Source organism: Pieris brassicae, chromosome 8 (genome assembly GCF_905147105.1).
Source record: "Pieris brassicae chromosome 8, ilPieBrab1.1, whole genome shotgun sequence".
NCBI lineage: Eukaryota > Metazoa > Arthropoda > Insecta > Lepidoptera > Pieridae > Pieris > Pieris brassicae.
The window spans coordinates 20450977-20463822 of NC_059672.1; the positions used below are offsets into that span (position 1 = coordinate 20450977).

The following is a 12846-nucleotide window of genomic DNA, read 5'->3' on the forward strand; positions in this document are numbered from 1 at the left end:
CAAAGCTTAGTATAACGGTATTCTCTCTTAACGAGGCGACTATGTTAATTTATAATTGATGGCCGATGTCATGTCTCACTTTGATCGTTATGAAACACGATCGGAATAATTAAAAATTGTACATTTTGTAGGTTATAATTTTATTATAAAAACTGGTGTTCCCATATTATTTGCAATTTTTAAGCAACCGTTATTTTTGAATGGTCTTTTACACTGAGGCATCGAATGGGCATGAGTAATTTGTTGCGGATAAGCCAAAGGAAAAGAAAAGTCGGAAAAACGGGAAGGACAAACTCGAAATAAGAGAAATGGGTTGCGGTCGTGGGAAATAGTGGACGGGGTTTAAGACCTTTATATTTTAATAATACCTTTAATAGTCAATGGCGCTACAACCTACCTTAAAGGCTTAAATTAATTTATGTTATCTTAATAATATTATCAGTGCTATTTACTTTTAAAGTGGAAAAAAACATGTAAATTAACAATCACTTTTTCGCTATAAATTAATCATATTAGCTGGAGTGACTTTGACTTATTTCCAAAGCGGACTCTTAATAGCGCTTTATAATTAACTAAATGTCAAAAAAATCACAATATCAATTATACATATTACTTTTAAACAATGAAATTTAATGAGCCTTTTAACATATTTAGAGTGCATAACAAAAGGTTAGAGAAATATGATACATAGAACAAAATAAAATAAATGTTACGGCGTGGGTTTTGTCGCGTGCGCAACCTACTCGTACTAAATGTATTGTTTCAACTTGGCTTCGTTAAAATTAACGCTTTAATTTTCTCTTCTATTACGTATAATTTATATCGTAGAAAATTAATTCACTCACGATAATGTCTAACGCTAAATAATATGTACCTCCATTTAGGTATACCTATTATTTTGTCGCCCAATTTTGGAAAAATTAATAGAGATTTTATCTGTTTCTGTTCTTAATGGACAAGACTTCAGAGTTGTTGCGATTATGTGTCGATCGTAACTAAGAAGTGCGATCTTTTCCTTTACCTTTCAAGCAAGTAAGTAATTTATGTACTAATCAAGAAAAACATTTAGACGTGTATAATTTGTTCGGTGTAAAAAAATGCCCTCTAGTTAATAATCAGTGTACTTCTTTAATTTTCCTTTTAAGCCATCTAGAATTGTATCCGTAGTTGTGTTCCAGCGACTGGCCCACAAAGGTTTTTGCCCCGAAGCCAGTTTGCTAAAGTAAATCGACTGCGACTAGATGGCACTGAGGGCAAAAAATTATTTCCGTCAGCTTGCTCGTACAATAGAGATATATAGCGATGTGGGCCTGTTCCTCGAGGTGGAGTTGGCGGCTTATACCCTGAAAAAGAAAGAAATTTTAGTTTTTTTTTTTAATGTACATAATCTATACAAAGGGAACATTACCTCTATAGTCAATTCCCACAGTTTTTACACTTTCTTTTCCTTTTAGAGCCAGACCCTGGAAAATAATTATATTAGTGATAATTGTGTTTTATTAATTTTAAAGAGTATAAAATACAGAATTACCGGTATATTCGATTTTAACATGTGTAAGAAGAACTCTCCATCCAACTGAGGAGGAGCATCAGGGTCTACCATAATAATCGTGTAGAATTTTTTCTGAAAAAAATTTAATAATTAATATCAATAAAATATTTGTTTAACTATACATTGTCATATCATATGTTGAAATAACGCACAATCCCCATCGATTAAGCTTGTGGGTTGAGTAAGTGACTTTGTGATGTAAAAAGTACATACCGAATCAGCCAGAGGATATTGAAATAAAGGCTCTTCAAGAAAAACTTGCTTTGGAAGCAAGACGTCGCAATTATGGTCATTAACCATTGTGCCACCAACACTGGTGATATTTAAACCTGTAAGGTGCTCACAACCTTCCAGCAAATTTTTGACATCAGCTACTGTACATTGAGGCTGTGCAGCAAAAGAGAACTTTAGGAATAAAGCAAAATATAGCTTTAACATTTTTGGACCGTACTTGTTTAATACTAACTAATAAGTGAAACAATGATTGCTATCGCATTTGGTATGGATTGTATAGAAATTTGCAATGTTTACAAAATTGTGTTGCGGTTTGTCGCATACAAGTTCATGAATTTGTAAATATTGTGGCTATGTTAAACTATACTTTAGCTAGGAAGTTAAACAATATATTTTACTGACACCAAAAAACTATCATTTTAATTACAAGCACCTTTAACCCTTGGGGTAACAGTGATGCTAAGCAAGTACAAGCTTTAATGCAAGTAAACTAAGTGCTACAGAAATACGTTAAAATTATAGTAATATTTTTTTTATATATAATATAATTTACTATAATTAATATTAATAAGGTTATAGTAATATTGTCGATGATTATTTTCCAATACTATAATCATGAAATAGTCTGTAACTTAAATGTCAAGTTTATTTTGTTGTTAGTGTCATCTATCAAGATTTTGTTATTGGCTTAAAGGTCTCGTTACCAGGCCATAAAATTATTAAAAAAAAAAAAAAAAAGATTTTGTTATTGTTAATGTATAGTAATTTGAAAATTATAAATCACTTTCTTGAACCTATTCTTGTTCTAATTGTAAAACCCAGAAAACCAATTTAAGGATTATTAAGGTTCTACATACAGATACAGACTACAAATTAATTATTAGATATAATCAACAAATCAGTTATAAATAATCATATTATTTATGATGGTATAAGAACCTAATTGCGTCTTAATAAAACGATACAATGGAAACACATCCATTAAACAAGGTGGGATTTTCTTTTTTAAGTTTGCTCATCTTCATCATTATTTTTATTCTATTAGCCGTTATTACATGATGACAATTATATTTCATGTTCATAATGTGTAGATTATTATGTTTTAGGCGCATCAGCAGCATAGACGAGCTGAGGCACATTTAAAAAATAATAAGTATGATGACGCCATGCAATGCCATCATAATGCAGCAGAATTACTGTTAGATGCTATGAAATCTACTTCATCTTCAGTAGCTCTCGAGTCAATTACTTTGCAGCATAGTTATCACCTAAAACAGAAAGACCTTATACAGAGTAAGAAAGAACAATATGTACGAGTTAAAAAGGCTATGGATATCTTTAAAAATGTGAGCAAAGATTCACAAATAAATGTACCTGGCGAACCATCAAAAGTCCAAGTAGCAATTTATAAAAACCTTAATGCTTCAGAAACTCTTCTTCATGAGTTATCAACTAATCAAGATGTAGGTGAGATTAAAGATTTAGCTAAATTGAGTGAAGGAAAGACAGAAAAACCTCAAATAATTGTAATTGAAGAATTACAGACCTTGAATCATAGTTTGCACTCATTGGTTGAACAATTAGTTCTACAAGTGGAAGTTTTAAAAGATGAGAATATGACTTTGAGAGAAAGGGTGAACTTTCTAGAAAAGGAGAGAGTGAGGTATCTAAATATTTCACAAGATGGGATTACATTGAGTGAAGAACCTACCCGTAATAATTAGATTAAATTATTATATTACTACTGTATATATTTTATAATACTGAATAACTAAATCATATTTATTTAAATATGCTGGTTTGTTGGTACATTCATGCTTGGTTTTGATACCTTCCTTATCTCATATAAAAAGATGGCATGTTTGCACTCTACAGAAAATTGCTATTGTTAAATGTTAGATGTGTTATTTGTTGTGTTACATTTTTAATTAAATAAACACTCTTAATGTCAGATAGTATGGGATACTATATTCTTAAGATAAATATACATTTTTGTAAATAAAAGTCATCTTAAAGCTTATTTATTGTATTACATATTGGTTTTACATAAAAATAAAATTACTCTTAACTTGAAATGTAAAAATAATTTCTTGAACTAAGTCTACATTTATCCTAAAGAATGTACACTTTAACAAATAACTATAAATAGGTATGTTAACAAGTTTTTTGGTAACAAAAAATATACACCAGAATACCATTAAATACTGTAACAGCTAATTTTGAGTTATATTCAGATCTTTAAAAACACTTAAGTTAAAAATGGTAAAACTTAAGATTTGAGATTTGTGAGTTATCTCAATGGTTAAAAAATATTAAATGAGGCTCATTTTATTGTAGTTTACTTAACAGAACCAAATATTGTAAATGCCTTTTTATGGTTTTAATGAGAGTAGGCCTAGGAAATAGTCATATTCAGAATTATTACTGCTACTGATTATGAAGATGGCAGACAGTAAATACTAAACCATTGGAAACTTACATTAAAATATAGCTAACAAAAAAATTAGGTAATAGTTAAAGAAAAAATAATACTTATAAACAGACAAAATTAATGGGTGATTTTAGATTACATGGAATGGCACAACAATTAATTTGTTATGATAGATGGAGAATTTTTAAAACATTCATCACAACCGCTATTTTAAGAACACAAGGATTTTATCTATTTTATACATATTTAAAACACATTTAGGCGAACATTGATAATTTTAGAATTTAGAACAATAACATATATACAAAAAATTACAGGTTAGTATTATATATTCTAGACAGATTATTTCTATGATTATCACATTCTCTTTGATATACTATATGTAGAAGGCTTTTTTTATTGCTTGAATGATCTTGCATAAGATTAATACATAATCAGAGATAATGGAACCAACGTTATATAATGTCTGTACACAATAAACTTAAAAAACAAATATATCTACATAAAATTACACAAGTGTTATAGTAGAAAACAACTATTATTGCCATGGAAATTATAGTTTAATATTAATAAGTTAATTTACACATTTTAATTAACTGCATTTTTTATATCTTTATATGAACAATGAAATCTTGTAAATATTTATTAGTTTGCGATACACTATTTAGCATTATCTCTATGTTTTTAGATGTTTTAAGAACATTCCAGAGTATTGTTAAAAAAAATTGCAAATTAGGGCATAAAGCATTATACATACAAGAAATAATTTTAGTTTTTTTAATTTTAGTCTTCTAATTAAATATCCATCATAAAATTTCAATTTTTGTTAGAACACATGACCAATATTATATTTCACATATCAAAAAAAATATATTTATCTCTCAACTTTTTGTTTTGTAATTAGTCTCTACACCAATTCCAAAATTACAAATAAATTTATGACATATTTGGCTGTCAAAAATTAAATTGTCTCTTGAGAACTTTGGAACAGCATTAACTATTTCGGACTTCCTAGGGTGTATATGGTGGGGGTGGTGGCAAAGTGGACAGATCATCAAAAGGAAAATACTGTTGGGTTCCCAAAACAGGTGGGCCAAACGCAGGATGGGCTGATGGGGCATAACCGGCAGGATAGGCACTTGGTGTATATGGGGGTAATGCTGGTATTGATGGTGTAGGACCAACACTATGTGCTTCATAACCATCCCAATCCTCCATTAGGTTCCTACGTTGGACATCTTCATCATTAGAAAGAGGGGCGCCCCAGAGGTTGGCTGCAGAAGCTAAGAGGGCAGTGCAACCTGGAATATAAATCAGTTTACAAGGTTTGCTTCAGTACTAGTCTTCTGTTTAAGAAAGGTTTAGTTTTATGGTTACTTTACACACACAAATATATTATGTAGTGCATAACACAGCCCAGTGGTTATTAGGGTACTTTTTTTAGACAACACAATGCATATTTTTACAAAGTTTTGAGTGATTGAGTGTGTAAGTGCAAGAATGGTGAGATTACATGATGGATGAAATGGTTAGTTTCCAAGATGTTGAGAAGCACAGAATGCTGATCACCTGCATATAAAGAAACTATCAAGTATAGTTGTAATTTGAGATTTATTTATTATATTAAAAGTTTTTTTAATATTTTTTAACATTACATTTAGAAAGTACACATAAAATTTACTAACCAGCTCCAGTTATAGTATAAAATCCATATTCATAATCAACTTGTATTTCATTAGGATCACTGTTATTGACATTTCCCAATACAACTGTTGTATAGTAACAAACTCCTACTATTGCAATCACCCAAAACACACAAACTATACTCGGTACTGCATTACGTCTTAACATTCTGATCGCTCTCTTATTTAGTGATGTGATGTTTATAAGCACACCAACACAGGAACATATTAACACCATGAAACATAAGAGTATTAGAACTCTCATAAGCGATATTATCTCAGGTGTCGTACACGGTGGAAGACCTGAAAATCAAATAAACGAATGATGTAAATTTTAACATCTTAAAACTTCTGTCACATTCGCTCAAGTCTATAATTACCATCACTCAGTATAAACTTGACTTCCAGTGTCTCTGAATACAACTACACATAGTAAGTAATGTATTTTGAAATACAAGTCATAATTTGCTAAGTCTTGTCTGAATATCTCCATATACCTAAGAGGACCTTATATATAAATATATAAAAGGTGGTTTAGCAGCTTACTTATAAAGACCACAAACACACACACAACTAATTAATAAAACTTTGTAAATATGTATAAAAATTTGCATTAGTTGTTAAAACAATTTAAATGCTTTCCCTTATCGATTAATTACATTCAGAGAACATAAAACTTGTCAACTATAAAAAAGAGATATAATTGTCATAATTACCATTAAAATAAGGTTAGTAACCCTATCTTTTAATTTTTATTTACATCAGTTATATGATATTCATATAACCCGATAACTAGATAAAGTATATTATATCTAATTAAATTAAATAAAGCTACAATAAATATATAGAGACAATTATGACTTTGAATTGGTTTATTGTGAGACAAAAGAGATGGTCTAGGTCTTACCGTTAAAATCTGTTCCAGTCATAATATTAAAATGGCCATAAATATCGGCATTTTGGTGAATGGATATTTCTGGCTCATCATTTTGATCAAATGTGAAGAACTGTGATAGAGAAAGGCTCTCAATACAATGTAGGCCTCTGATCCTGAACCAACTCGGCTGAACCAATGCAGCACATGTCAGCAGAAATGTACTCAAGTTAAAGAAGGCTGCTATTTTGTTTAACTCCTTGTCTTTGATTGGAAATGTGATTTTTAACCCTGAAAAATGTAAAAGCTTATTATGTGAATTTTCAGATTACATACTTTCCATAAAAAGTTTGGCTAATTTTTAAATTTTTAAAACAATTGATTTTTATTTAAACCTTGGTCTATTTAAAATGTCAGTAATATCATTTGATCATGAGATAACACATACAGTTTGTGATATAATCAAATATTTAAATTGGTCTATATTTGTAAAAGGTATGATCTAATAATCATGACATCATTGTAAATTTGTTGAATATGTAACTTTACATGAATCTTAGCTAATAATTATCATAATTAAAACCTAGCTATTAATAGCATTTAATCCCCAACTGTGAAAATTTGTGTGTGAGCAACTTTTTATTTATGTAATCCTAATAAATTGACAAGAATATTCATTCGTTTAATATTTATGGAAAAAGAAAGAAACTGTGTATTATTGTTTTCGTTGCTGTGTAAAAAAATAATATTGTTATAATTTGTAAAACGCTTAATGAATAAATATCAGTAGGTCTATTACAACATCTACAACTAGCTGCGTAAATAATACCGCATTTAAGATATCCTCGCAAAAATGGTAGAAAAATAAATCGTATTACCTCTAATCCAAGTTAAGCAACCCATGACGATCTCACCATGAGCACTGTTTACAATTCTCAACTTCCTACTTGAAATCACAATTCAAACATAAAACAGATGAAAACTGAATGAATTAGATTAATATAAACTAAAACATAAGGTTTTATGAATATAAATTCATAAGACACAGAACGTCGAAAATTCACTAGAAGCAGAAAATAAAAAAGTTGAAAACAAACTTCAAATTATTATTTGTAAAATGTACTATCAAACATGGCGAACATAGACAACTGACAATAGAAAATGTCAATGTATATGTCATCATTAAAGTTTTCTTTATCCTACGTTCAATAGAAGTATACTTAATAAATTGGTATTGATTATTTAAGTGTATAAAAATTGCTAAATTACTTTTTGAGTGATATAATATCAAAACAGGCATCCTCTACTTACAATTGAAATAAACATCAAAAACGTTTTTTCAATTATTATTATTTTGGCAAAATTATTAACAGTTTACAGAACTAAAAAATAAAGCTTCATCGTTTTATTTTTTAGTAGTTTGAAACAATTTAATAGCGGTAACAAGAAAATATTGCAAGAAATCGTTAAAGAACAAAGGGAGATTGCCGACTTTGTTACGCATTATTGGAATTAAGTTTGATAGTAACTGTGTTGGAGACAATGTTGTGGCCATTTTTGAAATCAAACAATAAGCGAGTAAATTATCTTGATACTTTGGGACTGAGTTTTTGATTTCTTTTTCTATAAAGAAAACGCATACAATATTTCTAAGTGTTATATTGACAAAACTATACGTAGAGAAATCATATCCATCAAGGTAAGCAGTAAAACATTATTTTTTTGTATGTGCAACAAAAAGATCTAAAATCTAATTGAAAATAATGATATTCGTAAAAGAGGTTTTTCGTTCTGATAGTCACATAAAATTTCACGTACATGTTCATGTATTGCGTTAGAACTTGTAGTTCCACCTTCTGTATTCTTTATAGTCTCAAATAAAGATTTATAGAACAATAATCCCACATATTCATTCCAATTTTCTTCGTAATGTTTTGTGTTGACACAAGTCTTCATAGTGCTAGTCATAACTTGAAGTCAACTCCCAACTTAATAACAGTGCAAATAACAGTTTCTATAATGGTCAAGTATTCTTCGGGATTTTCCATTATCTCTCGTTTGCTACATATCTTTTTCGATCATTACAAATACTCGATCCGGCAATATAACTGAATGTTACTATGGGAAACACTATTTACGGTTTCCGGGGCATAATTTGCCAAATTCGACAGCCACTTAGCTATCATTGTCACCATTGACAAGTTTTTATTTTGTTCAACGCAGCCATCCGCAATCAGACGTACTGTTTTTATTCCAATAAAGTCTGTTAAACGAAGTCGGTGGAATACAACAGAGGCAATTTCATTTGATCCTTTCGTCCAGTCTTCATTCCAGCAGTACGCAAAGGTATTTTGTCTTAGAAGTGCCTTGAATAACGGTACAGTTATCATCATAAAATACTTTCACTCGCAATTTGTGAACTCTTCTATCTATCATATCAATACCAATTCGTTTTGATATATCTTTCTTTACTTTTAATAATTTATCGTGCATTTGCGTTACATTGTTTGCAACAAGTTGAGCAGACGTCTGTTCGGGGAGAGCCAAATCCAAAATTTAAAATGCGTATTAAATATCTTTTTAAAATATGCCTTCTCGACTTTTAAATTATTCTGTGCTTAAGCGATATATATACTAGATAAAATCTTTTAGTTGACCTCCGACAATAATGAGGCTCATCACAATTGAAATAACAAATAAATGTTTTCACAGCAGACAGATTTTCTCTGAATAGTAATTCTTTGCGATTACCACCACGTTTTTCAGTTAACAATGAACCAGATTTAAAAAAAAATGTTCAATTATTGTTTGATCTCTATTTTTTGTAATTTGCAATATATTAAGAAATGCTATTTGACAAACAAGAACAATGCACTTCTGACTTAAACAAATAAATGTAGTCTGTAGTCTTTTTTTTCTATTTGAATTCTGTGGCAATCTGGGCCTTTTTATTTGTTTTGGTTTGAAGTATTTTAAAATAAATGCATCTTGAGACGTTTTTTCGGGATTTTTGTAAAATATATTGTTAAAATAATTGATACCCACCATAGATAATGTTCCGCATTTACGAGTAAAAGCATTAGTATTGTGTTGTCAAAACGGACGCTCTGTTAGACCCTTAGAAGAATACATGTAATATAAAATACGCATAAATAGTACATACTAAAATACCAATTTTTTTGATGTATATATATTTTTGTAATAGGTGCCTAAACATGTCTCGAACATCACTGAAATCACTGAACAGTATTGTAAACATTAAGAAAAACGCCCAGAATGAATGTTTTAAGGTATAACAATTATTACTCCTAATAACATGAATTTATTCTGTAGATACGAACAAATAAGAACAACGTTGATTTTTCTAATAGATTTTCTAAAGAAATTAAAAATTCCAACCCGTAAAAGTTCAAACAACATAGTAAGTACTATTTTCGTACTTGAATATTATTATATACGTAACTTGACCGTTTCATAATGTTAAATAAACATTCAATAAACGATTCACGAAGTATTTGTTTTCTATTAATAGACAAGGGGTACACAGACGTCAAATACATCACAGAATCAATATCAAAATTTGTTTAACAATCAAGTGGTATTATACATATACTGAAGTATTCCGACGAGTGTTAGACAGCACAAATATAAAAAGTCTTTCCGTGCACAGCCAAGATTCACACGCTGAGGTCATCGGACCAATTCTCTGGATCTCTCTGCTGTTTTCTTGAATGTCGGGGTAGACAAGGTGTTACAGGATGGTCCATAGTTTAAAATAAACACACGTTTCACTTAATTCCCTAAAAATATTCCAATAAAATCATAAAAATAGCATGAGCAAGTTCAATGTGTATCGACGCTGATCCTGTACTAAATACTGCGCTCTGATTGGTCGAAGTGGAGAATGTCGTGTTTGAATTTAACGCTCTAGGTGATTGCCGCTTTCGGAAGTAATTTTAAACTTTAAAGTTGTTTTTAGTAGGGAGAATGCCGTTTGTGTAAGTTTTTTATTATATGAGATGGATGATTTGTTAAAGGAGAATATTTTGGCATTGCGTTATTTTCCCTAAACCATGGAGCTTGCTGCTTTTGATATTATATGAATAATCAGTGAGTAATGATATAATAAATTAATAATTAAACGAATGATATCTCTCTTTCATTCTAAAAATGTTACAGTAGTTTCATTTATCTATATAAACGGAATATTAAGATAAACTTTTTGTATATATATATATAGTCACGATATTAAATTTTAGTTAATTGTTTTTTAATTAAGAGACTGGTATCCTTTCGGTGAAAGCAGAGTATGTAAAATAAAAACTTTCGTAAATTCATCTAGACTTTATGCTCAGTTACACCACAGTCCACACTGTCAAATTTATTATAGAGTGGCATTGGTTATGCTAATTTATTGAAAGCAATTTGGCGCCGCATGATTTATGTATGCATTTCCTGAATGCTAAGTGCAAATTGTCACAGCTGCCTGGGTACGTTGCTAGGCTAAACATTTGAATTTCCTATCTCAAAACAAACGCTAAATAACATCCGTTTGAAATTGGTAAGTATTTATTGGAGGTTGTTTGTTTGCCTTCCTGTATTAAATGTATTCTTTATTTAATATTAAGTTATTTGTATTTCTAACGATTTACTTACAAACGAAAAATAACGGAACTAACATCATGCCCGGCATAATTCTCAACCTCACCTGCACGCCCGACACTGCAGCGATACCTTGTATCGTAGTGCTCCCTACTAAATAACGGATAAGGCTCTGGAGACCGAACAGTGGCTGTATAACCACGCACCTGATCCAGCAACGGATTAGTTGAGGCTACAGCGAACTTGGGAGGAAATAATCCCTTAAAATTCTAGGGCAACGGGAAACCACTGCTCAATATTATTCCCTAGTAGTTAGTAATCATGAAAAATACTACTAAAACCAAGGATACGGGCGTCCCTTTGATGGGAGAGGGGTGCGAATAATCTCCAGATGTAATAGAACTCTAAGCATGGGAACATGAAAAGAAAGAAGTCTGAAAAAGAAATAAGAAAAGGTTCTGGAATGTCGGAAAAAAATATGCAGATCATTAAACAACGAAAAGTTGCGTACCTGGGCCACGTGTTCTGCCATAAGCGCTACCACCTCCTTCAATTAATTGTAATGGGTAAAATCCAGGGTAAGCGGCGTGTTGGTAGAAGGAAGAAATGGTTTCGCAACGTTAGGGAGTGGGTGGGTTTTGCAACTGCGGAGGACTTGCTGCATCTAGCACAGGACAAGATACACTTCAAGAGACTGACGGCCAACCTCCAGTAATGCAGAGGCACTAAAAGACGACACAGTTATATCAGTTCATCAAGACTAAAATAACAAGATAATACACTCAGATAATACAATATTATATCACTTTTCCTTAATCCAAAAGCATTTAACGTTCTAAGCGCTACATAGTGGTAGTAAATGGCCTTATTTGCAAGGTAAAAGTTTACTATTAGTTTATAGTTCGATAATTCATTTACAGCACTCAGCACGGCTTTTAAAATGTTTCAGCGCAAACTATATGAAACTGCAGCCACTAGAGCTGTTGTTTGTGTTAAAACTGTCTAAAGTTTGCGGTATTTAATGAAAATAAATAATTTATTTGTTTCTACATTATAGTATACATTATTTTCTCCGGACTTATGAATACCAACTAATTTAAGGTTCAAATGTATTAAAATATACATGGAAAAACATTATAATATTTGGTATTGGCGTTGTATAAATAATTCAGTGGCGTTACAGCCTATTAAGGTTTGGTCTGGATACAGATTTCTGTATCTGTGTTGATCATTTTTATTTTCTAATACGCAAGTAGGCGATCAGTCTGTGCCCGATAGACGCCGATGTCAACTTTTCGGTTCTAAGACCTGTTGCTTTAATCTAGACGTTTTCCTTCACCGTTCGAGCGAGTGTTAATAGCGCACATGACTAAAACCCCATTGGTGTATAGCCAGGAATTGAACCTATATTCTGATAGAAAGTGAAAATGCTGGAGGCCAATTCTACGAAGTCGGTGCTTACGGTGAAAAG

At 30.9% G+C, this 12846-nt stretch overlaps 3 protein-coding genes across 3 annotated transcripts; 1 reads left to right on the forward strand and 2 right to left on the reverse strand.

The window, feature by feature from the left end:
• Positions 1-596: 596 nt before the first annotated feature.
• On the reverse strand, positions 597-2051 carry LOC123713137 (phosphatidylethanolamine-binding protein 1-like). Its single transcript, XM_045666664.1, has 4 exons — positions 1766-2051; positions 1532-1624; positions 1409-1463; positions 597-1343 (listed from the first exon to the last, which is right to left on the reverse strand). Exons 1-4 carry the CDS (start codon positions 1988-1990, stop codon positions 1150-1152), a joined length of 567 nt encoding a protein of 188 aa, XP_045522620.1. The 5' UTR covers positions 1991-2051; the 3' UTR covers positions 597-1149.
• Positions 2052-2531: 480 nt separating this feature from the next.
• Positions 2532-4117, forward strand: LOC123713379 (nuclear receptor-binding factor 2-like). The gene is made up of 2 exons (XM_045667006.1): positions 2532-2776; positions 2893-4117. Exons 1-2 carry the CDS (start codon positions 2753-2755, stop codon positions 3508-3510), a joined length of 642 nt encoding a protein of 213 aa, XP_045522962.1. The 5' UTR covers positions 2532-2752; the 3' UTR covers positions 3511-4117.
• A 107-nt stretch (positions 4118-4224) lies between these two features.
• Positions 4225-7864, reverse strand: LOC123713378 (transmembrane protein 127-like). Its single transcript, XM_045667005.1, has 4 exons — positions 7652-7864; positions 6807-7064; positions 5903-6202; positions 4225-5518 (listed from the first exon to the last, which is right to left on the reverse strand). Exons 1-4 carry the CDS (start codon positions 7674-7676, stop codon positions 5229-5231), a joined length of 873 nt encoding a protein of 290 aa, XP_045522961.1. The 5' UTR covers positions 7677-7864; the 3' UTR covers positions 4225-5228.
• Positions 7865-12846: the final 4982 nt, after the last annotated feature.